Source organism: Pygoscelis adeliae, unplaced genomic scaffold, assembly GCF_000699105.1.
Source record: "Pygoscelis adeliae isolate BGI_AS28 unplaced genomic scaffold, ASM69910v1 Scaffold62, whole genome shotgun sequence".
Classification (NCBI taxonomy): Eukaryota; Metazoa; Chordata; class Aves; order Sphenisciformes; family Spheniscidae; genus Pygoscelis; species Pygoscelis adeliae.
In genome coordinates, this window is record NW_008824401.1 from 6,683,433 (window position 1) to 6,707,765 (window position 24,333).

The 24,333-nt window shown below is 37.1% G+C and overlaps 2 protein-coding genes across 2 annotated transcripts in view; both read right to left on the bottom strand.

Moving 5' to 3' along the window:
- The window catches only part of NETO2 (neuropilin (NRP) and tolloid (TLL)-like 2), a 33,106-nt gene extending 32,885 nt beyond the window's left edge, over positions 1-221 (bottom strand). Inside the window, exon 1 of the mRNA XM_009320339.1 lies at positions 122-221. Coding sequence (XP_009318614.1) covers positions 122-221 — 100 coding nt within the window. The remainder of the gene's footprint in view (positions 1-121) is intronic.
- A 4,451-nt stretch (positions 222-4,672) lies between these two features.
- ITFG1 (integrin alpha FG-GAP repeat containing 1) overlaps positions 4,673-24,333 on the bottom strand; it is a 92,194-nt gene continuing 72,533 nt past the window's right edge. Inside the window, exons 15-19 of the mRNA XM_009320340.1 lie at positions 23,541-23,619; positions 12,906-13,030; positions 11,978-12,060; positions 10,196-10,313; positions 4,673-6,877 (exon numbers count right to left, since the gene is read on the bottom strand). Of these exons, the coding sequence (XP_009318615.1) occupies positions 6,818-6,877; positions 10,196-10,313; positions 11,978-12,060; positions 12,906-13,030; positions 23,541-23,619 (465 nt within the window). The 3' untranslated portion in view covers positions 4,673-6,817. The remainder of the gene's footprint in view (positions 6,878-10,195; positions 10,314-11,977; positions 12,061-12,905; positions 13,031-23,540; positions 23,620-24,333) is intronic.

Sequence of the window (24,333 nt, forward strand, 5' to 3'; positions counted from 1 at the left end):
GGCTCGGGTGAACCCGAATCCCGGCTGCCCGCCTTTGTTTGGGATCTGAGTGGGGTCCCGGCGGGGGAAGAGGGTGCCCCCCCTCCCCTTCATCTCCTGTTCCTCCCCCTCTCCCCCTCACTCGTGGCAGAGAGCCCGCGCGGCTCCAGCCGTGCGGCGTGCCCAGCTGCCTGCCTGGCTGCAGCGTGCTGCCTGCAGCTCAGGCGCCGGGAAGAGCCCATCACGCGCTATGGTGCGGCTGTTGTCTGACAAGAGTGACAGCTAAAATGGAGCTATTACTTTACAAGAAGTTAATAAAAAGGCGCACTTAGCCTGCTGCCTGCCCTGGCTCCCATCCCTCTGGCTATCCATCCCATCAGGTTAGCTTGTGAGGGGAGATGTTACCTAGCAAAAGGGCCCGAGGTGGGGGGGCAGGCGGCGATGTCGGCGGAAGGGATGACTGTAACCCCGGGAGAAGGGCTTTCCGCCGGGCGGGGCGGGGGAGGGAGAGCCCCCGGCCAGCAGACCCCGCCGCGGGGGCACCCCGTGGCAGCCGGGGCTCCGCGTCCTCCCGGACACCTCCGAGCTGGCGATGGAGGTGTGTAACAGCGAGAGCCGCTGCTGTTCCGGACAGCCGGGAGCATGGCCGCGAAAGGTTGCCGTACCGATAGGCTACGTGTAAAATTATAGCAACGCATGTAAGCCCGTTAGAGATTTTTTTAGCTCTCCCATAGGCAGCGCGGGTTGAAGTATCTCGGGGTATTTCATATAGGATGTCTTTTCCCTAGAACTGCCGATCAGGCGAGGCTGAGAGCTTTAGCTCAGGATCCCGAAGTACTGAAGTAAGAAGATGTTTGGATCAGTGTGCGGAGCGGGTTGCAAAGCTTTGTGCAGCGGGCAGGGGCGGTCCGAGCCCTCCCGGCCCGTCCACCGCAGGGGCTGCGGTGCCGGGCGCGGCGACCGCGGGTTTCCCGTGCCCGAACGCAGGCTCCAGCCCCGCCGCAGGATGCAGGAGGTCACGTTCGCCACTTAACTCAGGTCTTCTCCCCATCGCGGTCGTGCATAGTGATGCAAGTCTGAACCTCCGGAACCTCTCCCCCACGCGGAACTCCGCTGTCCGAGCTCAGGCACTTGATGGAAGCAATTTGGAACCCGCTCGACAGACCCACTAGATTTTGCAAACTGTAAATTAGATGCTTGATTGCAACTTGCGATTCCGTCTGCTTAAGGAGTAGGGCCGCTCACTACAGTCTCGAACGCGATTGTGAGAGGTGAAAGCTCTGATTTCCTTGTGGTTTGGTGCTATGTCTTTGAACGTCAAATTCTTTCTACAGTGTTCAAAGGTCAGCGTATCCTGTCAGAAAAGGCTGTTCTCTTGCTTCAGATTATCAGTTAAATATTTCAGGCTCTTCAAGTCACTATGATTGTCAGTCATGGCGAATTAAGCAAGGAGGGACCGAAGAGCAGTCGGCCGAAGCCAGCGCGGAGCCCCGCGGGGCTGCGTGTGCGGGAGGTGGCACTCCGCCCTCCGAGCGCTCCTGCGCTCTGCTCGGCCGCGGGGCGCACGGGAGACCCGGCAAGACCTTACTGTAAAGGTCCTCAGCTTTTCTGGGTATTAAAGATCCATTTCAGTGTTCCAAGAAGCTTGATGAAGTATTAAGCTTGATGCTCTGGCAAAACCCCAAGTTACATAATTATATTATTCCGCTTACTCGAATTGTCCTTTCAATTTCAAATAGAGATGATACAGTCCTTCTCAAAGGGTAGTTTTCCCGTGAATTGTAAAATAGCTGCTGCATTCCCGCAGTGGATAAAGCAATTTCTCTCTGTTCACCTCTTAACCGTGTTTTTATAGTGGTATGATGAAATGTTAAATTATATAGTGCAAACTCCTATATTAAGAGAAGTCCTCATTAGGTGGATCTACTTTGCATTTTTTTCTTTACTAATGAAAATGTTTACTGTAGTAACTCAAGAAAATATCTGACAGACTAATAATTTCTACTGTATCTGTGCGTCATCCACAATTTTTTATTCTCTCTGCAAGTACATAAGCACAAAATTAAAATCTGACTATGCTGTTGTGCAGATTGTTAGGAGCCGGGGGTTGCTTTTTTTTTTTTTTCCCCCGGAATGCACAGCGTAGCTGATGGCAAACTTTGGCTCGGATATTTTTACTACTTGTGATGATATAAGAAATGAGAGAACTAGCCTGATTCTCAGATCTCAAGGTGAATTTGCATTCAAGAAAACTATTTGCGGTCAATTGTCTCACAGCAAGGAAATAGAAAAACCTAGTGATAACTTGTGTTCAATACAAGTTGGTAGTAATTGCAAAGACCCAATCTGCTACAGTCAATTTAACTGCAAAGTTGAACTTCTAGCTTGTCCGTTAGAAGGTTGAACAGAGCTGTTACACACTTGGGGAAGGGTAGTAGCTTTTCCATCCTGTTCTTTTCCCAGGGCCGCGTCAAGCTGTAGGAGATGCAGGTAGTAGCATCAACTCATAGATTTGGGGCATATTCTGCCATTGTTTACTGCTGCTGTCAGAGAAATTTCTCACATGGACATCCCTGCTGCTTTGTCTTACTAGAGTTCTTGTTATAGGTGGTGCTTTAAAATAGTTTATAGTAAAGTAGTGACAGGTCTGAAGAAACTTTCACTTCCCATTTTCTGAGCCTGCAGAGTGCTGGTTTCTAGGGAACAGAATGCTGTGCCACCGGGTCAAGCCAGCAGTAAGCTTGAGTTAGTTAAACTTGAGTTTGGGAGTTAAGAAAGGTTGAAGACAGCTTTTGGACAAGCCAGTTGTGTATTGTTCTGCTGCTCCAGTGAGTCATCATGATTATTTTTGAATGGGAGTAGTTCACGGAAGGCAATGGGACTCCTTATTTTGACGTAGGCAAATACTTGCACGAACAGTTAAAGAATGAGTCAGTTACAACAGGTGCTCTGCTGCAATAAAAGGCTTAAATTTCCATTATTAGAACTGGTTTTGCCTCCTCCCAACAGCTGTTCCTTAAAACTTCCTTTGGTTTCCTGTTCTGCTACAAGTTTTAATTTTACTATTACCTAAGTATTTGCTGCTCTTGAGTAGCAGATTGTACATCACAAATAGCCTTAGACCAGCAGTTTTCTACTACATTTGAGGCTATTTGGATATTGGTTTTAAAAGAGGTTGCAAAAATATAGATGTCAACAGTGAATAATTATGAAAGGAAGTTCGGAGTTACATTTTAACTGTTCCGGTGCCTGGGTTTGTCACTAGGATTTAGGTGCAGATAATTAAGATAGAAATTGTATATTATTAAGATTTAATTAGAAAATGATAGAAGGTGCAAGTGCCTCTTAGTGTGGTAACATAATATGTAATCATACATAAATATGTGTAATTGGCTTTGTTATTTACTACTGAGTTAAGAACACTGCAAACTTTCAAATAGACATGAAGAATACTGATAGTCTTCAGAAAGCTTACTGTGCGCTTCTCTCTTTGCTAGGCCATGTAATTAGATCTATATTAGAATATACCTACAAACTTTTCTGGTTTAAGTCAGGAAGTTCAGGAATTTCAAAATAAGATTAGCATATATTTTACAATTTTTATGGATTGTATCATAGATGGGATCACATTTTTCATCGAAGACAGGAATTAGTTATAAAATAGTGCTGTGTGGTTGATTATTTTCAAAGTGACAGCTGAGGCCAATATTACTAGTGCCTCAACAAAAAGATCTTGTTGCCAAAATGGAAAAAAAAAAAAGGATAATAAAGCTACTGAAACAGCATAGCAATATTCCAGATTTAACATCTCTATTGCTCTTGATTTCTTGACATACTTCTCAGTCTTCGATAAAAAAATTTGCCCCTCCCTTTAGAATGTGTTTGAATTGCAGATGTTTTTGCGAAATCACTGGTCTTAATATTATTTATTTGCAAAGTTTGAGATTATTTTAAGCATAATTTTATTTTCTGGATTTTAAAAAATAATTCTTTTGGTTATTAATACCTTCAAAGCTGGCATGGTTAATGCTTTTACATTGTTTTAACAAAACTAAGCTCTGATGATTATACTATACTATAGAAACTTATGGATTGACTTCTGTTCTATTTAGGTGTCATTTGTTTGAAAGTAGTTACAAAAGTCCTGAATTGACTTGGTGCATTTATAGTGATTACTTTTCAATTAATTGTAGCAAATGTTTTTAATAAAGCTGTCTGTTGAGAAAGATGGCCTCATCACAGGAGGAATACCATACTATATAGAATATGCCTATTAATCTGCAGCAAAGTTGGTTCTTTTGGTGGGGGGATTATAGTGCATTAATGATAAATCTGGTAGGAAGATTCAGTCTTAAAGCTTCTCATGGAAAATAAGAACAAAGAAAGATGGTATTTCAACAGCCATCTGTCAGTTGGCGTGTCAACGGTATTTTTATATAGGTGAGATTTCACACTGAAGAAACCTTCCAATAGCATTTCTCACCAGGGCTGCGTTATGGTGGATGGATTTTGAAAATCAATGTAGTTAGAACTATTTCTCACTTCTCGGTTACTGTGACCATCACCTGGAACTATGCTTTCTAATTGATGCTGCTTTCTTAAACTTACTGGTAGAAGGGTAATAACCTTACCCAAATGTATTTTTGATGCTTCTAGAATGGAAAATCAAAGTATGACATGAAACCCTTGGCAAGAGGTTTAACGATATTTAATGCCTTAATTCAAAATAGTATGCATATACTGTTGTGAGCCAAGCTATGAGTAGTTAGAACATGGGGTAAACTTTATTATAAGAAAGCTATTAAAGCACCAATAATGTTATTGTATATAAATGCAATGTATATAATGCAATGATGCATTACTAAGCATGCAAAATATCTTAAAGGAAAAGATACTGAGTTCATTGTTTTGTTAACTTGACAACAGCTTAAATGCCAGCATGAGGTTATTGCATTCCTGACTGTTTTTTTCAAAAAACATAAGGAGGCTAATCTATGGTTGTAATATTGTGACAGAGAGCTACAGACAATCTTGCTGCCACAGTGGCATTATGCGTTTAGCCTTATTCTCCAGCCATCTGAAAAAGACAGAAAAATGTATTGAATTGTGCTTCCTCTTAATTATGAAATCTGTTATTACTTTTGCTGTCAGGATTATTTCTATCAACGGGGTTTAAAAAAATCCAGTAGCATTAAGTATTTATCTAAAAAAAAAAATCTTACCTTTTCATGCCACTCTAAGAGAAGCATTAAAGGTGTGCATTAAGGAAATACGCTATCCTACATAATAACAGTACTGTAATATGAATGTCCCCTTTGCTGGAATCTGATCAGTTCATATTAGAAATATCTAGTAAAACTTCACAGCTTAGTAGATCGCTTATCAGTACTTTTCTGATTTTTGGCTTGGTGCTGCTGTATGAATGGGTCACTGTTCAGCACTGCCATGGTAACAAATTGTTTGACTGTGATTCAGGGTGGACATGATCAGTTCAGCTTTGTACCTGCTCTCTCTTTTCTGTTCCTGTATCGACAAGCAAAGGTAGTGTCCTGTAACAAGTGCCAGACTGGAGGAGATAGCTACTGCAGAGGAGATTGCCTGTAAGACCAACGCTTTGTTGAGGAAGTGCGTTCTAGTTTATCAAACAGTATTTATTAGGAATTCAAGTTGACAGATTTAAATGCACAATTTATCATGTAAACTCATATCACTAAGGAATAACTATTAAATAAAAGCATGATTATATTTAGAGGCTGTTCCAGGATCCAAAGTACACTGGGCAACTGTAACATTATCACCATTTTATATATAGAAAGTTGAGCTACTTGTCTTATGTAATTATTACAGCCTTATGAAATTTGGGCATAGTAGTGTACACAGATAATGTACATTGCTTATTCCGAGTGTCCTATTATATTCTTTATTTAATCTTTGTTTATCTCATCCCTTAGCAATAAATTTTAGGGAGTCAATCCTCATTCTCCTTCTACTCCAAAATATTTCTTTTAACTTCTTTAAAAACAAAACCAAACAAAAAAAATCCCATACCTTTCTTACAAGTTTGTTTTTTTTTTTTAAAAGTTGCTTTCATGACAACTTTAGGCCTTTCTAAAATAAATGTAGTAATAGTTTAATTATAAAAGCAGATTATGTAATGCTGATACATTTTTATGATTTTAATTTTTTAATGTGTTGTCTTCTCTTTAGAGCTAACACACATAAATACCGCATCTATCCCATGATGAGCTACTGAACTAGCACTAACACTGCAGGTTTCTTTTAGTTCTCCAATTCCTAAATTCTTTAACTGTTGCACATATGGATTTAAACAAAGCAAAATACAGAATACTTCAGGTTGAGCACCATTTAGTACAATCAAAATAATTAATGATCAAGTCATCTGAGAAATTGCTCAAGCTTAATTTTCAGAAATGCAGGTTATTTTGCAGGAATGTATAAATGACAAGACCAATTCAAGTGGTACAAAGTATTCTGCTCACTGAAATGCTAAACTTTATTTACACAGCTTGCTTTCTATCAAACATTACTAAAGAATTGGTGGTACGTAAACAATGGTACATGCAATGTCATCCCCTTACTAAGAAAAATAAATTTACAGTTGTGTTAAAGACCAAATGCTATTATATATAGTCTGTTAACTAAAAGGCCTTGTGAGACATTCAGGTCCAATTTTAATGCTTTCCAAATAAATACCAAATAATGCAACATTTACAAATAGCACACCAGCAGTATTTTCACAGTAATCATTTTACAAATCAGAATTTAGTATTTCAATTAAGCAAATGAGTAGCAGCTCCTTCATAAATATTAAGGCATGTCACATAGCATCAAAATGGAACCGATGAGCCTCCTGTCGCTTCTCTCTGTCATCTGCTTTCTGAAAAATAATAATTAAAAAAACACTTTATGGGATATAGAGCAATACTGTTACAGAAATGAGTTGTCAAATGTCATAGAATGGTTGATTTTTTCCAAGTCACTCATTTGACAAAAGGCAAAAAGCTTAGTAAAATGTCCCAATAATTAGCTTTTAAATGATGCCAGTTTGAGATAGCAATAATCTACTAAAAATTGGCTTCTGCTGTTAATGCGCAGCTGTTTTAGTATTTATGACCCATTATTTTCTATTATTTCTAATAATGCCTTTTTAAGAGGAATATTTCAAAAACGAAGAATGTTTCTAGTATGCATTTATTTAGTCTGCATTATAAAAATGAGATGAAATTACTCTGGATTAACTGTAAATGTCATCTATGTTACACTTAAAATGAGATTCTTGTTAAAATATTCTGTTAAATACGAATTTAGACAAAGATGTCAGTTCAACCAACAATTAACAGCACCAAGTAGGCTAAAAATGTTCCATGTTTTTGTCTGTGTTATGAAAATATGAGGTAGGATGCGTTTCCCTGCTTATTTATGCAGAACACACATTGATCTGCTGAAAGAGTAGTTTGGATGGTACCTGGAAAAGAGAAGCACATTTAAATTGTACCTATAATCCATGTAATGTGTAAAAACATGTCCTCTCCCACAAGCCTCCTCTTGTGTTCTAAAGCAGTAACAGAGTATGAAAGCACTTATTAAAGGGTTTTTGAACACAGTGTGAACTTTTCTAGAAAACAGTGTTTTTGTCATGACAGTATGTGTAAATCTTAGCATAAGAGAATTTACTAAAACAGATTTAAATGATTTTTAGCTTACTTATACGGAACTTTTTTTTTTTGATGAGTTAAATGAAGAAAAGCCTTTACACTATGCTGTTGTGTGGGCATTCAGATTTGTATCTCAGTTGATAAATATACATGACAATTTTGGTAGAAATCGGTGCACGTGTTCTGCCATGAAAGTTTGTCATCTGCTTTGGCTCAAGGCCAAAGATTTCCTCATCACACAATGTTTATGTATGATAGCAATTCCATTGGATTAACTGTGGATTTTACTGCATTTTGTGGCAGCAGCAGAGCTGTCAGTGGAGTTTAAGATATAGCAGTCTGGCTTTTTGGCAGGGACTTTATCAATGTCAGTAGTATTTTGAATGTCAAAAATGGGGTGGGAAGAAGGGAGTGGCATACTCTTTCCTACATTTAAATGCTTGTCACATTGCACAAAATTTTAGTCTCACTTAGAAAGCAATTTTCACTCCATTTCTCGTATGCTTCCTGAAAAAATTACCACTTCAAATTTGACAGTAACTGATACTCTGATGAATCCATCAAAACTTCTCTAGCAGTATTATCATCAATGTGTCGTGTTCACATGACTAGCCTCAAGACCACAAAGAAAGTTATAAAGAATCAGAATACAGGAATATCAAGGTCCTTACAACAATACAGTCTGCTACATTAGCGAAGATGAATAATGGTGTAAATTATTCCTTAATTTCTTTTTCATTTGATGTATCAAAATTAAAAACTAGTAACTGAGATTTAAAAGCTTTTTTTTTTTTTAATGGATCCAAAATTTCTATGGCACGACAGAGAGACATACTATCCCTAAACCCTACGGTTATTTAAACAATACAATACTTGGCTGACAGAAGAGTGTGTAAGAACTGTTGTAGACAAAGGGCTCCTACTACTACTTATCTGCAGAGGTCAAAGTACATGGTTTATTTTAACTGCTAAATAAAACACTGCAGCTTACAGACAGATATATCTTCTGGGGGAAAAGAAGAGATTGTAACTGCCAGTACATTTCCCCTTCCTTTCTTTGCTATAGGTACTCTAGAGTCTGTAAGAGAAAACAGCATTTAAGCAGAACAGTGTTTTTGTGAGAGGATTACTGAAAGAGGCAGTAAACCAAGAACAAGCTTAGAAACAAGGAACTTTGGAGGTCAGTGATGCACAATACAGCCTTGGTCAAGATTCTTATTTGTTCTCAACCATTTCTTCTAAAAATTGGGAAGGTAAAAATCAATAGGAGGGCACTGGAAAATTATAGGAATTAACAAATGTTTATACAGTAGTCTGAAAATACACACAATTTATCCAAATATTTGTGTCTATTTTGAGCAAGATGCAGCTGTTGGAAACGAGTTTATAATACAACCAATACACCACTTCATTCACATATACCTAATGGGGTTTAAAATGGCTCAGAAAGCACTCACTGTGGGCTGAGTGCTTCTTTACATTACAATACACAGATTATTATACGAAGAATTGTTTTAAACGTTGACGTTAAATCTCCATTTCTCCAGATGGAATTATACATAGTTAATCCTTCTGCAACTCAAAGTCCAAGTATTTTTTCTGCTACTCTTGTTGCTTAAGATGTGTTGGAGACAGAGTTAAACCCAGCCAGTGCATAGTCCTAGCTACCAGTTAGCAATGCTTTCTTGGTACAGTAGGACATGCTAAGGACAGTCATCATAAACTTCGTATTTCTTTGCTTTATGGGTTTTATTTAAATATGAAGCATGCGCAAAGCCTATCTGGATGTTTAACAAGGTCATTTTTTTTCCACAAGCACAAAATAACAAACAGTTCTACCATGTCAAAATGTGCAGTAATTTTATTTGACAGCTAAGATTATGGTTTGGGTATGTAGTAGCATTTATTGGCAATCCTGCCAGTTGGATATGATTGTGAGCTGAGCATAGTTAGGGAAAATGGGAACGCATTTCTTTTGTGACATGAAAGGCCCCTTTCAAAATGCTTCTTCAAATCAATGGATTTCTATACACTGCATGTATAATTCAGGCACACAGAGCAAAGCAGCCAATACGTACGATTTACTCCCTATACAGTCTTGAATGCTAATGTCAGTGCAATCAGCAAAGAGATACAGAAAGAGAGACCTTTTCCTTATTTTTAGATTACCAGCAGAACTCAAGATAAGTAAACTGAGTTTATCTTCCATTTTCCAAAACAGTACTCCTTAAAACTCTGCAAAATAGAAAGCTTAGATACGAAACAAAAATGTCTTGTTCAGTTAGGAGTAACAGCTTAATGGCAAAAGCTTATCCATGTGGTTCCTCCTTTCCCTTTTTAACTGTCTTAGAGCTTAAAGAAAAACAATGCCAATTTTTAAGCTTGCAGTAAATACTGAATTAATAATAAATACCTTTTTGCTGTGTCAGAAATTATACTGTAGAAAACCACTCAAAAAAACCCAATGTACAAGACCATAAAATATTTGGAAGTGTTAAATAGTATAGAAAACAGAAAAAAATCTAGTTAATTACGCTTACCTTTTCTTGCCAGTGTAATATGCCAATTATTGCCAGGATGAAAACACAGACACCAATTAAGGCTATAGCTGTTAGCAGCACAATGTTACTTGGGGTCAGATACAGCTTGGCACTCCAGCTATACAAAAGAAAATACAAGGAAATGTTAATACCTTTCATTAGGAAGGAGAAAATAGATTTAACTTACAAAGATGAAAAGAGCCTGCTAGTGTAAGACAGGTAACAACTTTGCCTACAGAAACTAGTGGCTATACTTAGAGACTGAAGCTTAATGGTATTTATTTGGAAATATATGGCTTAATAGAATTAGTTCCAGGTAATGCCATGTCTAAATTCATTTTCTGTTTAACTTTCCAAGAACCCTATGGATACCCTCAGGTACTGACTTTTTTCTCATTAGGAGATTTATCTCCCACCCCTGCCCAGGACAAAGTAAAATGTGTAGGAAAACCTTCCACAAAACTGCCTGGGGCCTGGGGAGATGGAGAAGCAGGGTTAAATAAGCCTGTAAGATAGATTGTTTCCTCCACATGAGAAGCTCCTCTTGGACAGGCTCATGGGGTCTAATTGGTTAGGCATCTCTAAGTCTGAAGTTTACCCAGGAACAACTGCAGTTGTAAGCAACAGAACCAGTTGATTATGGCAGGAGAATGCTGGAGAGCAACAAAATTAAGCACTTTAGAGGGCTTCTGGAAGACATCACTCGAATGTTGTGGGGTTCTGAGGCTCAGTTAACACCCTTTTTGTGCTCCAGGCTTTTGATCATGGGAAAGCTGTCAGGAGGAGGCTCTATGTTGAGGCAGCACTGAGGCCTCTCAGGAAACAATATATCTATGTTAAAAAAAAAATGATAAATTTAAGAAGTGTTTGTTACGAAATTGGATTTCTTCTGGGGATTCTATCCTCTGCTATTCTACAGTGTCCATAAACTTACTTTATAGGAAGGCAAAAATAGTTTAAGGATAAGACGACAGAAAAAATTCTGCGTAACACATACCTTTAAATACCTCAAGACTATAAGTAAATTTTCTTCATCTGGCAGATGCTATTCCTGTGGTTATTAATTAGCAACTCAAGTGGCACATCACTTCTCAACTGTTATTTGTCCTATAGTAAAATTAACTGCTGAAACTGATGTCAGAATCATTTCTGCATGATAAATACAACTGACCTCACTAGTAGATCAAGTGGCAAAAAGCAGCTGGAATATGTCACTAATGTTTTCTCTAATAGCAAAGAGAGAAACATGCTTTCTTTCTGGGATAAACATTTTAATTGCAAAATGAATTCAGTGTTCAAGCTCTTGTGTAACCAACCCGGTCACGTTTACTTAAAGAAAAACATTCATACCTGTGGCAACAGATAGGCATTCAGAAGGGCTGAAATAAAGCTTTTATATGCAACTAGACAGAAACTGCATGTTTAGTGAAACAAAAATGCTTGCTTCAATCATTACCATCCTTGCAATGTGTCAAAAAGCATGTTGGTAAATCTCACATATATGTTGTTATTTACAGGAGTTGAGCTGGTAATACATTTTGATTGTTTGTATGAGCTGGTAATAGAGTTTGACTGCTTACGGGCACTATCTAAGAGTCTGTGTAAATACTTAAGCATTCTGCCTAGTCACACAGGCAACTACATCTACAGAACTGAACCCTCCCCACTGTTCTTAAATTTGCTTTCTATACAAGTGACTATTTTTAAATCTACACATAATGCCTAATTTAAACTCTGTATTAATGTAATTTTGTGAAGGGCAAATCAAAACGATGAAGTTACCTTCGAGGAACATTATGAGGATAGGGGATGACTATAAGCTGGGAGTTTGGTATGATAGCTGTCCATTCTTGTTTTCTTATGGACTGAAAGAAAAACAAAGGCTATGTCAATTCCTAACAAACCAACACGCTTAAAAGCAAAGAAATTCTCTGCTGAAACATACAAAAGGAGAACCAAAAACCAAGTTGCTCTTTTTTTACTTTAAATGTGATTATTCCCTTACATTTGTATAAACGTGCGTATAAATTCTGAAAGCTCCAAAGTGCTTGTAAAAGCAAAATAACTGTTGCTGACATGAAACACAGCATCTGCTTAAAAAGTACAAAGCAACAACTTAATAGGGAAAAAAGAACCAATTCTACAAAGGAGGCAGGCAAAGCAATTATCCAAATCAGAATTTGGCCAGTATGCAAATTCGACTACGTCACTTTTTAAAGTAGTACCATCAGATCTTTAAAGACCGAAAATGGTCAGGACCCTACTTTTATGTTTCAGCTGAAGATTAGATAATCATGGTCATCTCCACCTCCATCATACTGACCATGGTTTTATTACTGAGGCATAAAGGATTATGTGAGTTTATAGGCTGGCCAGACCAACCCCAGGAAAGTCTTACAGCTGAAAACATAATAATTGGACCCTCAGATCTAATACACATTTACCATATAAACAAGCACTATACACCTGTGCTAACATTTATAGACAACTGCAGTCATCTTTTGGTCTTAGTGTTAGCTTGAGAGCTTATACACCCCCCAAAAAAACAGGCATGCAAGGTTCTCTTTGGCAAACTTTTCTGTATTCAAACTTAGTTCTTTGATATTCTTGCTACTGAAAAAAAAGTGTCCCTAGCAGTATTTCCATCCAAACTCTATTAGGAAAGGTAACACCATAAATATTAGGTTGACAGTCTTAAATCTCAACTAACCTTTTCTCCTAAAGGACGAGGAATGCCAACATACAAGTGGTCAAGGAAATTAGCACTACGTCCCAAACCTAGCACATTGTATGGCAACTGGAGAGCAAAATGTGCTGACTGGCTAAGCTGTCCAGCTGAAATATAATTAGAAAAGAAGCCCAAATAAGTATTTTTTAAAAAAAACAAACCCCAAACCAAACAAAAAAAACCCCCTCCACAAAACCCAAAAAACCAACCCCAAACCCACCAACTTTCTACACGAATACACATTTCAGAATCGGTAATAAAAATGTTTAAAAAACTTCAACCAACCGCATGATTATTTAATTCTTAAAGGCTCAGTCCCATGATTCCAAATTACTTGTGGGCACTCACTTGGGAGAATAGCCTAAATGCTTTAGATTTCTACGTAAAATGATTCTTTTGAGCACCATTTCTATGTTAAACTGAATCTCTACTATTTGTTACAAGTTGAGAGGAAATCAGCTATCCGCATTTATTTTGAGATGAGTAGTGCCACGTCTTTTGCCTCATTGATTTACAACATGTTCTGTTTACAACATGCTGTTTACAACAGCACTAAGTTTATTGCTTCAAAAACCTTGGGCAGAGTAAAAAAACTCAACATTTTAAGACATGGTCTTCAGTGGTTTCAGCCTGTCAGAGGCCAAATTTTTAAGAAATAGCTAATGATGTTGGGCAGCCAGACCTTACAAAATTTTGCAGTTTGATATTCAGAAATCATTCCGGACATCTCTGAATCAATCTCCTTATTTTTGAAGGCTGGCATATAATATTTGAAGCAATACATATCATTAACCTTTTGAAAGTCTTTTCTGAAAAACAGAATGACGTGTCGTCTATGACACATACAGTACTTGTTCTTTTACATCTGAATTAAGGCATTTCCCTTCTGTTTCCATTATACTGATGTAAACTTGCTGAAAGCTTAAGAGTAGTGCAGTGTGCCCTGGGTTAAATTGCAATGTCCTTAACAGCTTATTTCAGGGTGACTACACCTAAGCAGCGTAAGTGCTTAAATGAAGCCAATTTAACTTTATGAAGGGAAGGTGATTGCATTTACATGTAGAAGCAGTGCTTTCTATTGTTTCGTTAAACGGAACTGATATGTGTGACACTGGATTTATGAACAGTCTAGTTGAACCTACATAAATAGATTCATGATACTGGTACTGTTCAGTCAGTTTAAATAAGCTTATTTTGTGGAATAATAGAGCAGGACATACAAGATCACTACACAGAGTTGAAAGACTAATGGAAACTCTGATTTCAAACCTGTGGTCTCCTGAAGCGCCATTCTTTTAATTTTTTTAATTACGCTTTTCTTGACAAAATATCATTTGCATTTAAGTAGTCCATTAAAGCCATTCAGATTAATTCAAAATACAGTAATAATACTTAGGCTTTCAAAAGTCTCCCAAATTCAGTATATTGGAGGACTGAATAGCTAAATGTATTTTCATAAATAAAAGTGTTATGTCATTATTTCTTCCAGTTGCTATCTTTTCCTCTAATTTGCAAAACGATGCATTTATCAGAAGCTTTAATACATGCACCAAAATAGTAACTGAAGATACTTGTGAAGTGTGAATCAACTTGTCAAAAAACCCCCAAAATCTAACAGAGTTAGAAAATATAAGAAGGAGTTGCTTTGTTTTAGACATACATTCTTTGTTCCTGTTGACAATGTAGGCAGCTTTTCTGGTAAAAAACCAGTTCATTGTGTAAAACATGGTATCTGAGTTGTAGTCTCTAGTCTCAGACTTGCATCTAAATTCTTCTGTACCATCATCTACCTAATATTGAGGTCAACACATGAAGGACTGCTTTCTTACAGATTACACACACATATGCATCCTAGAAAAACTGAAAGTTATTCGAAAAAACTACATGCAAAAGTTGCACGAACTGCTGCATAGCTGTGAACAACATGCATGCAACAGCGGGAATAAGACAAAGCCAGTTCAAGAGTTTGGTAGAATTTCACAGTGAATGTGCATCACTTAAGCTGCATAGTTGAAACACTACAGTGATAATTTACTTTACAGTGATTATCAGTATTGTGCTACATTGCACACCAAAGTGTTTCCCCATCTTTTGAAGCTGGTAGCTCCTTATTTTATTTGAAAATATGCCAGAACCACTTACTGCAAAAGAAAGGGAAAATATAACTGATAATAATGAAATACCGGTGTAATATGCGTTAAGAATTTACAAAGCAGCTTTCAGAAAAAAAAACAAAAACCCAACCACCTCACATTTTAGAACGTTGGAGAATTTTATTTTCTTGGTTTTAGTTGAAAGCTTTACTTTAGTTCCCTCATTACTGCCTTTGGAGTTGTAGGTCATTGGTTGGAAAAAAAAAATGTAGCGGAGAAAGAGCTCTTTTTCTGCTTAAAATTATGCAATGGCAAGTTCAACTTTCTAAGGGCTGAGGATGTCTGCCTCTCCTGACATAGCTGTTTGCCTCTTTTCATTAGTCCACACAATAGGAAATTCTAGATTAATGCAGTACATAACTTCACCTCTCAACTCTTTCTGCAATACCTTCTTCTGGAGTTCCAGTAATAACTGGGGGAAGTGGATTGAAAGTGCACGCTTACAGCTTTGATACCTATTACTTGCAGTGCTGCTAACGCTTGTGATACTTCTGAAAGCACAAACTCCAAATCTGATGCATTTATATAAGAATATATGTTTTCATTAAGAATAACTTTACACCATAAAATTACAGAAGTAAAAACTAGAAACTCTTTAAAAACTCTTAAAAAACCCCAAAACAACCAAACAACAAAATCATCATATTGCTGATATTCCAACCCTTTGCACAGGGGAAAGTTGTCTAATTTGTAATGCCTAAATATTTGAAGTTTGGTAATATTGCATGCAACATTACAAGTTCAAATAAGTTTTCTAAACAAAAGAGAGTTATATTGAAAAACATACTAGCAGGGTATCCCCACCTACAGCAACCAGAAAATCCCTCTTAACAGAATCCAGCTATTCAATTATTAAATGATTCCAGCTTGTTCCATTAATACACTCTTCTTTCTGTATAGTGGAATTCTACATAATGAATCCTGCAGTGTCAAATGGCTATTGAAATTAAGCTTATTTTGCTTTTGTCTGGTACATATTGCAATGTTTATGTTTAAATTCATTACTGTAATAGCTGCTAGACATTTGTGTTCGCCTCACAATCCAATTTAGTTCAAACAGCATGAGAACTCAATGCAACAACAGGGAAGAGTAAGCAGGTTTCGAAAAACCAGAAGGGCATTTCACCAGCATGTGAAAGGTCATTCTGCCATGGAAGGTTTAAAACAAAACAAAGCAACACCAGCAAAATGAGGGAGCTTTGAAATGAGAATTGCTAAGGCTATCAGTCCATACAGCTTCAGTCATACAGATGCTTTAACAAATTATGACTTGATCCATATGAGCAATTCAATGACTCTATTCATATGATAATATTATGCCTACGTATGGGTACTGATCTCTGAGTAAAGCTTAAACATTTATTGTTCTGTTGTTCCTGGCCCACAGGATTAATATTTTTGGTAGACACAAACTACAACTATGACCCTATTTATTTCAAACTCTATCGGCATATTTTTACATTAACAGAGAAAATTAAGACATTCGTAGCACAGGCTGAAACACAGAAGATATTCTCCCATTTTAAGTAGAAGTGAAAACATGAAACAACACATCAACCCAAAGCTCCAGCCAGGTTGGGCCTGGCTTGCACAATCACAAGGCTTCATCTGGTAAATACAAGACATGTGGCACATCAAAAAACATATAAAAAGTGTTTTGGGTATGCCACACACTGCACAGAATAAGAGGCCCTCCCCCCCATAGGTGTCCTTATCACAAAAATGGCAAGTGGGAGCTGTGAGCAGTTTTGCCTCAGCTGTCTGGCTAGTCAACACACTAAGGAGTCAGCCAGTACTGCTGCGGTTATGGCAATGCATAGCTACCAGTCTTATCCTTCTATCTGCCTGTCTGCTGACAAGCAGAATTCAAGGCCAGGAATTCCTACAAAGGAGAGAAAGAGAAGGTATCTGAGCGTTCAGATGGTACGCAGAAGAGGGAGAAAGCAAGCAGGAAGACAGAAAAATTGGGTTGTGGTGAAAGGGAAAGGGGTGTCAGAAGGAAAAACAGGGTAAAAAGATGCCGATGGCTAAAGGCAGCCAGATGTTCATAGTATGAAGTCTCTACAGGACTACCCAGTCATTTGACTTGTTCAGCCTTTGTCGAGGCAACATTGCAATAACAAATTTAAAAAATGTCTGTCTTGTGCTGGTGCTACAATATGAAACCATCCTTGTGCAGTTTCTGAAAACATTTCAGTAAATTAACAGCTGCTCCATATTAAATCTAAAGTATCTGATCTTATTTATGTTGTTCTGGGCCCACAAGGACATTCGTTCTAAGAAAATCGGTTTGTCTTATTGGTAATGAATGAAGCCAAACATATCAAAAGTAGGTAGCTTTCTCAAGAAAACACAAAGGATCATTATTGGGACCCATTTCAGCTTGCAAAAATGACATGCCTGTGTTTTAGCCAAGGCCAGAACTGTTAACAAATAGAGCCGTACAGATATAATCTGCAATAACCTAACTGGCATCAGTCATTAAGCAAAATTCTATTCAAAACCAAAGAGATTTAGTAGGGCTACTATTTCATGATCAACAATGATTTTTTTTTTTAGGATGCTGAAGTTTAAAAAAAAACACCACCACAAAACCAGAAAAAAACACAACAAAAAACCAAAGCCCAACAGCTTGCATTTGGTTAGCTTCACTAAGTTCACCTTATGTATCCTCCCCCCACCCCAAGACCAGCTTTGATTTACTCTGTGCTCAACTTTAGATATTATACCCTAGTTATTATACTCTAGTTTATGCTATGCATTGTTGCTTACAGGATTCAGCTGGAAAACATTGTGTCAGAATAATATTAGAAATTTCTTTGAAGCTAGTAAAAGCCTGGAAATGCAGGTGTAGAGCTGAAAATCCAGGCTGACACTCTTACTTAACTGTGGGGTCTCCTCAAAAATAATAACTCCAAAAGAAATGGTGAGTGGAGAAGGCAGATCGCAGGAAATGGATCAGAAAGCATGACTCAAATTTGAGTTTGCGTACTTCTCCCAGATTTACACCTGGACCCGATCGGAAGCATAAAATTCCTTAAGTATTTGAAGAAGCTGTTGCAATTGAATTTCCTCTGAGACAGAAGGTCTGTGGAGATATTAACCGCAGATACAAGACCCGGTACTTCTCAATTCTAATGCTCATTTTGGCAATTGCTATTCCTTGTAGCTAATTTAACAGTATTTCTTGTTGTAAGATTACAAGTGAATTGAGCAATGTGAAAGTAAAAGCACAGAATATGTGCTAATTATTATTTTGCTATCTTTTAACAACATACTGGGATGTTAATATGAGAGAGAATAATTCAAACTTCTAATTTGTTGTTTTCTTTTAACAACATACTGGGATGTTAATATGAGAGAGAATAATTCAAACTTCTAATGTTTTAAAACCCCCCTCGTAATTATGCAAATTTCCTGTAGTTAAGGCTTGGCAGATCAAAGAACCTTAAAATGAATTAGATAAGGACAGCCATATGTGCCTTTTTATTTTACTCTTTGCATAAATATTGCATACGTGAAAGATACCATAATTCAGACTAAAGACCTGAAGAATTAGGGAGATCAGAAGCAGAATGGTGGACATGAGTACTGTATGATTTACTTTAGCCCAGGGCTGGAAGGATAACTTAAGGTGACTGGATAGTTTGCGTTCAGTGGTCCAGCCAATAACTTCCCTTGTGAAGACCAGTGGTAAAGACAACAAATAGCATCAGCTGACTGGGGCGGGGCGCGGGGAGGAATGGTGGGCATTGTTTACATTAGAAAAAGAACTATGTTGTTACTTACATTACTTCTTGGGAAAGAGATGAATTATTTAAAAAATATGATTACAGACTAGCAGATTATCTCATTATTGCTTTCATATAATTAAAAGCTTCAGATATAGATTGTTCCATGATATAAGGAATGCAAATAAGTTGATGAAAATTAGTTTTCAAATAGTATATTGATGCCATACTTTTAAAAGATTAATGTGGAAAAGATGTTTTGTGGGTTTATACATGGCCCAAAAATGCCATGTGGGTTTGGTATTGCCCACCAGTACACATTTATGGAAGTGTTGCTTGAGGTACTTCTTGATAGTCAAACAGAATACCATTCTGATGTTACAGACTGTTTTTCAAGATAATAATCTGTAGGCCAGTAATTCTAGTTAGAACATTTACTGAATTTTATGAGTAGGACTTGTAAAAGAAGAAAGTTTAGCTACAAACTTAATATAATAGCTTCAGAAAACATGACTTTGAAAAGTTCTTGCAGGAATTATACAGACTCAAAAAAAAAAAATCTATTAACATATTACAGTTGAGAAACTGATCAAAGGCAGTATTATAAAATTCCCTGTAGCAATACTGCTAGGGTCATAAATGCACTTGGAATTCATTATTGTTATTTCATAATGCCAAAACTGAAAAGGAAATTCATCATGATTGGACTCTTAGGTTTTTATTATTGTAAATGTGGTAGCAGTGAAGATGAATGGTACTACAGCAGTATTAAATCATATTTGATAGCTGTTTCTTAGAGTAAATTGTAAAAACATTGCATTTCTAAAAGCACTGCTCCCCCCCTCCCCCCCAAAAAAACCCCAACAAAACAACCCTGAAACAACCAAACTCACCAAACCCTAAAGATAATGTTTAAGAAAAATGTTTTTGTTCTTGGAAGAGAGAGCCAGAAAAAAAAAATTAAGAAAATGATACATGAAATAGGTCCAAATTTTAAGCTAGCTTTATTCCCCACAGATATATGGAATTTGTAAGCTATGTGCATTCTTCCATGACACAGAGGTCTGTACACTGTAGTTGGAAGAACATCTTTACTTTGTCACTGGGTTATTTTATAAGCTTGCTTAAGTGCCAAAGGATCAAACATACAGAAAACAAACCCATCTAAACTTTTATTTCCTCAAAGTGGGTTTTAGAATCAGTTTATACTGCTGTGAATTAACCTTTTAATAGATATTCTGCACTTGAGATCCCACAAACCCATTATTTTGTCATCTTCTGATTAAAATTATGTCAATTTATGAAAATCAAATTTATTTTAAAAAGCAGCATGTAGTATATCATTCAGATATGCCAAGTTTCAGTTCTCTACAGTTACTATTTATGATATCCCAAATATAAAATATTTAGAATCTAATAATATAGATTCTACTAGCTGTTAGACATGATTTTTTAAGTCCATTGTATGAGCTAACTTAAAACATCAGATTTCTAAGTCTGAGATTGTGTTAATTACAAATAAGTAGCAAGAACTAGAAACTTCTCTGACTACATGAACAATGAATCTAAATGAGTATAATGAGATCTAAGCAAAGGTTATGTTCTTTTTTGATTTATAGCTATTTTATAGCACTTTCCTAAAGAAGAAAAAAAGGGTCAGTTTGATGGTTTTACTAATGTGTTTCTTAGGTAAAAACTGTCTTTTTTGTTACTTAGGCGGTTATTCATCAGTACTCCTGATACTCCAATAGTAAGATCGTGTGTAGGTATCTATTCACAAGTCACATGGCCAAAGGAACTATGAAGCTGTGTTTTCTTTAAGTTAGTTTATATTCACACAGGTGCACCAAGTTTAGGCAGGCCTGCATTAAGTCCCAGTGAGCCTGAAGGAATAAATACATTACACTACTTTAAACCCACTGATTTCTTCATTTAGACACATGTTCACCCAATGAATGCACTCAACTCACTTTTAGTGGCAGGCTGGAAAGAAATTTTGTTATATAGAAATGATAGTAGTTTCCAGTAACTCTGACAGCAGCTCTCAGGAAGAAGCTTTATCAAGAGGTCCATATTCCAAGAAGATAGCCTCCAGGAGTACAGAGGGGCAGTGATCAACTGCAAGTAGTTTAGTTAACAGCGTAAGGAGAGATTAGTGAACTCCAGTCTTTATTACTCAAATTTGTGAAAGTAAAAGAGTTTTTACTCTTTACTAAGATATGAAGTGCATTCCAAGCTGTTTATACTTTTGTTGTTTTGAAAAACAAGTACTCATACTCAAAAAAGGAATAGGTACAACAAAATTGCTTGTATTTAACAGTGTATGTCTTACCAGTATTCTATCAGAAACTCAACTCTAAACCCAATATGCAACATGGAAGCAAAAAGAGGACAAAACCCAAGATACCTGGTTACCAAGAACAACAGAACAGAAAAGGCACTCCAGTGTGGATTGGAGTAATATGGATAACACAGTAGGAATCTCTAGAAACCTGTCCTGAGGCAAAATGCCTTCAAAAACGGGATAGAAGCTGTGAAACTAAGAATGCCTGTATTTGTATGAATATGGATCCTGCACGTCTTTGCAAGCAGCCCTACTTCCTGCATGGAACCTACAACATCTTTTAACCTTATCTTCTATTTCCCCATAAACCCTCCACAGTACACTAAGCTTTTTTCTGCTATGCTCCTTTGTTACTGCTTGGGCAAGAACGTTTCAGGCTATGGCTAATTGCAACTGCACGCGTGCTGACCATGTGGGCAGCCTGAGCACAAAACCAGACCAAGTAACTGTTGACCTCTAACTAAAGTCTTTTTCTCATGTGGAATTTTGTCTTCTACCGAACTGCTGATTTTTCCAGAACTGGTAGAGTTTTATTTGAGGCTCCAGTTAAAATTGGCTTAATTAAGCTAGTGGATTCAAAAGTTATTAGGGCCCACAAATAACCAAAAAGACAGCATACTGAAGTAAGTTTCACATCCACAGGAATCCAGGCTTTTGAGGGATAAGGAGAAAGAACCTGTGTAGGCCTTTACCAGTATTTTCTGATATGGTTAACAAGATAGGCTGTACTGTGACTTGCCTCTGACAAAGCTTGTAAGCCTTCATCTTGGTAATTGGAAATAATGAGATATGCGAGTTGTTACCCAACCAGAACTGGCTGCCTAAGGGCATGGGTCAGATAGTCTAACAGAGTGTAGTGTAGCTAAAAATCTCTAAACTCATCATGGGGTTTTAAGTGTTTCTAACTAAATATGTAAGCTCTCTTTAAATTTAGCTTATGAAGAAAACCTTCAGAGCAATGAAGCTGAGTGTACAACTGGCAGGACAATTAGTTTGTTAAAATGAATTTGTGCAACTATTAGAAAAAATACTCTGCATTTTCATGCTAGCATTAATTATTAGTTTGATTAAAATGTAGGCTAATACTTTCAAGCTTTCAAACCCATACTGAAGCATGTTCAAATATAGAAGTGCTACAGAATATCAGGATATGTTTTTGCAGCTATCTTCTTTCTCTCTCTGTTTTCTAGGGTAGAATTAACAGTCCTGAGCACAGTATTCAAGGTGAGAGCATTATCATTGATTTAGGACCTTAACATGTCAGCATTTTTTCCCCTAAATTATTGTTATTATTTAAATTAATGTTATACGGAATAGCATTTTCCCAGTGAACTACTGGAAACTTTTTTAAAAATTTGAGTTTAATTTGAAATAAGACTTGAATGACAGATGCAGATGACCGCCACCATTGGGAAGGAGTCAGAATGGCGCAACTTACAGTCGTGCATACTCTGATCATGTTTTGGCTTGAGAGTGTGGGATTTTTTGCCTAAGCAAGAAGGACGTCCATTATGAGATCCTGGTCATAAGATGAACAGTCAGAAGTTAGACTAATAGACCTCTTAGTACAGTCACCTGTGTCTTCTAGGAGCCACTAGCACATACCTAGGAAGGCAGCACAAAACCTAGGATATTCTTCTAACGTTAGGCACTGCTTGGACCATGGCCTAATGGATTATTCTTGTTTTGCCTACTTTGTTTTTGGACTCATGTAAACTGTGGCACCTGCAACATCTCATGTGATTAAACCTCTAGTTAAGCTACAAGTTGCAGGAAGCACTGCTTCTTTCCATTTATTTTGACCCGTTACCTAATGATTCTTTGATACCTTGTAGTTCTTGTATTACACGAAAGGATGCAGCCATTCCCTCTCCATCTTCCTCCATGCTAATCATGATTTTATAGATGCCTGTTAGCCTGCCAGATGTAATGAACAACTCCAGAAAAATACATCCTGTGTTTACTGAATATTATGTTGATCCCTTTTCACGTAGCTACAAGATTCTGTTTAGGTATTTCAATGCCCCTGTTTTTTCTTAATACCTAATTGCTAAGGAACTGGTAGAAAAAGTAAATTATTAGAAGTTTATGCTATTTCACAAACTGATGATATTGTACCCAACGATTTTTCAGATTGGGCAAGATATAGCCAACTGTTCAAACCCAATTTGCATGGGACAGAAGAAAGGAAAAGAATGCAGTTGCAATGTTTGTAATAAATATGCAATCTGTAAAGAAAGAAGAGAAAGTTAGGGGGTTTTGGCCCTGTAAACGCTATTCAAAACCAGTCCCATTTCACTCTGCAGACTTCTTTCCAACTCTTTAGGCTGCTGAGAAGTATATACAGACAGACTGTACCATGTGTATTCTCATTATGAGGTTATCTTACCTGACCCATTTTTCAGGTATCCATTTGCATCTACAGTAGTGTACATGATGTAAGGACCAGGCTGATTAACACCGAAAGGCTACAGGGTGGGGGGGAAAGCAGGCAAAATTTTAGGAACAGAGAAAGCTATAGTAATAAAACAGTAAACCAAAGAAAAATGTTTCTAGATTAATAATTTCCTTTTGACATAGATAATTTCAAAATCTGGCAACTGTTTTGGTCATAGCATCATATGGAAATTAATTTTCAAAATAAGGCAAATCAGTTGGCTAAGTAACATTTAGTTTCTCATGAAGAAAGCAATACTATTCACTCCTCTGGCAAAAGGTTTAATGTTTCCTTTGAAGTTAGAAGTAAAATAAAAAACCCCTAAAAATTCAAAGAAATAACTGCATGTTCTCAAAAACAGAACTCATTTGATATTGTCTGAGAGAATGCACTATCTTGATGGTCTTTCTGAATTGAATAAGTACTATACAAATTCAAAATTTTGTTATCATTCTTTAGCAGTGTTTAATTAATGAAAGTGGTTGAATAGTTACTTGTTGAGTACCAATATATATTTTAAGCAAATTCTCTTGAGGGAGAAAGTGTACTTAAACATCAAAAGTACAGTTATGGGGGGAAAAAAGTAAATAAAAAACCAAATTAAAAAAAAAAAGGGAGTTGTGGATTACTGAATGATGAACCACAGCAAATGCACCTAAGAAAGAAGGGGCAGACACAATTATCTCCTATGGTGGGGAAGGGAGAGGAGGGGGGACAACTGTAAGAATAGATTTTAAAGAAAGTT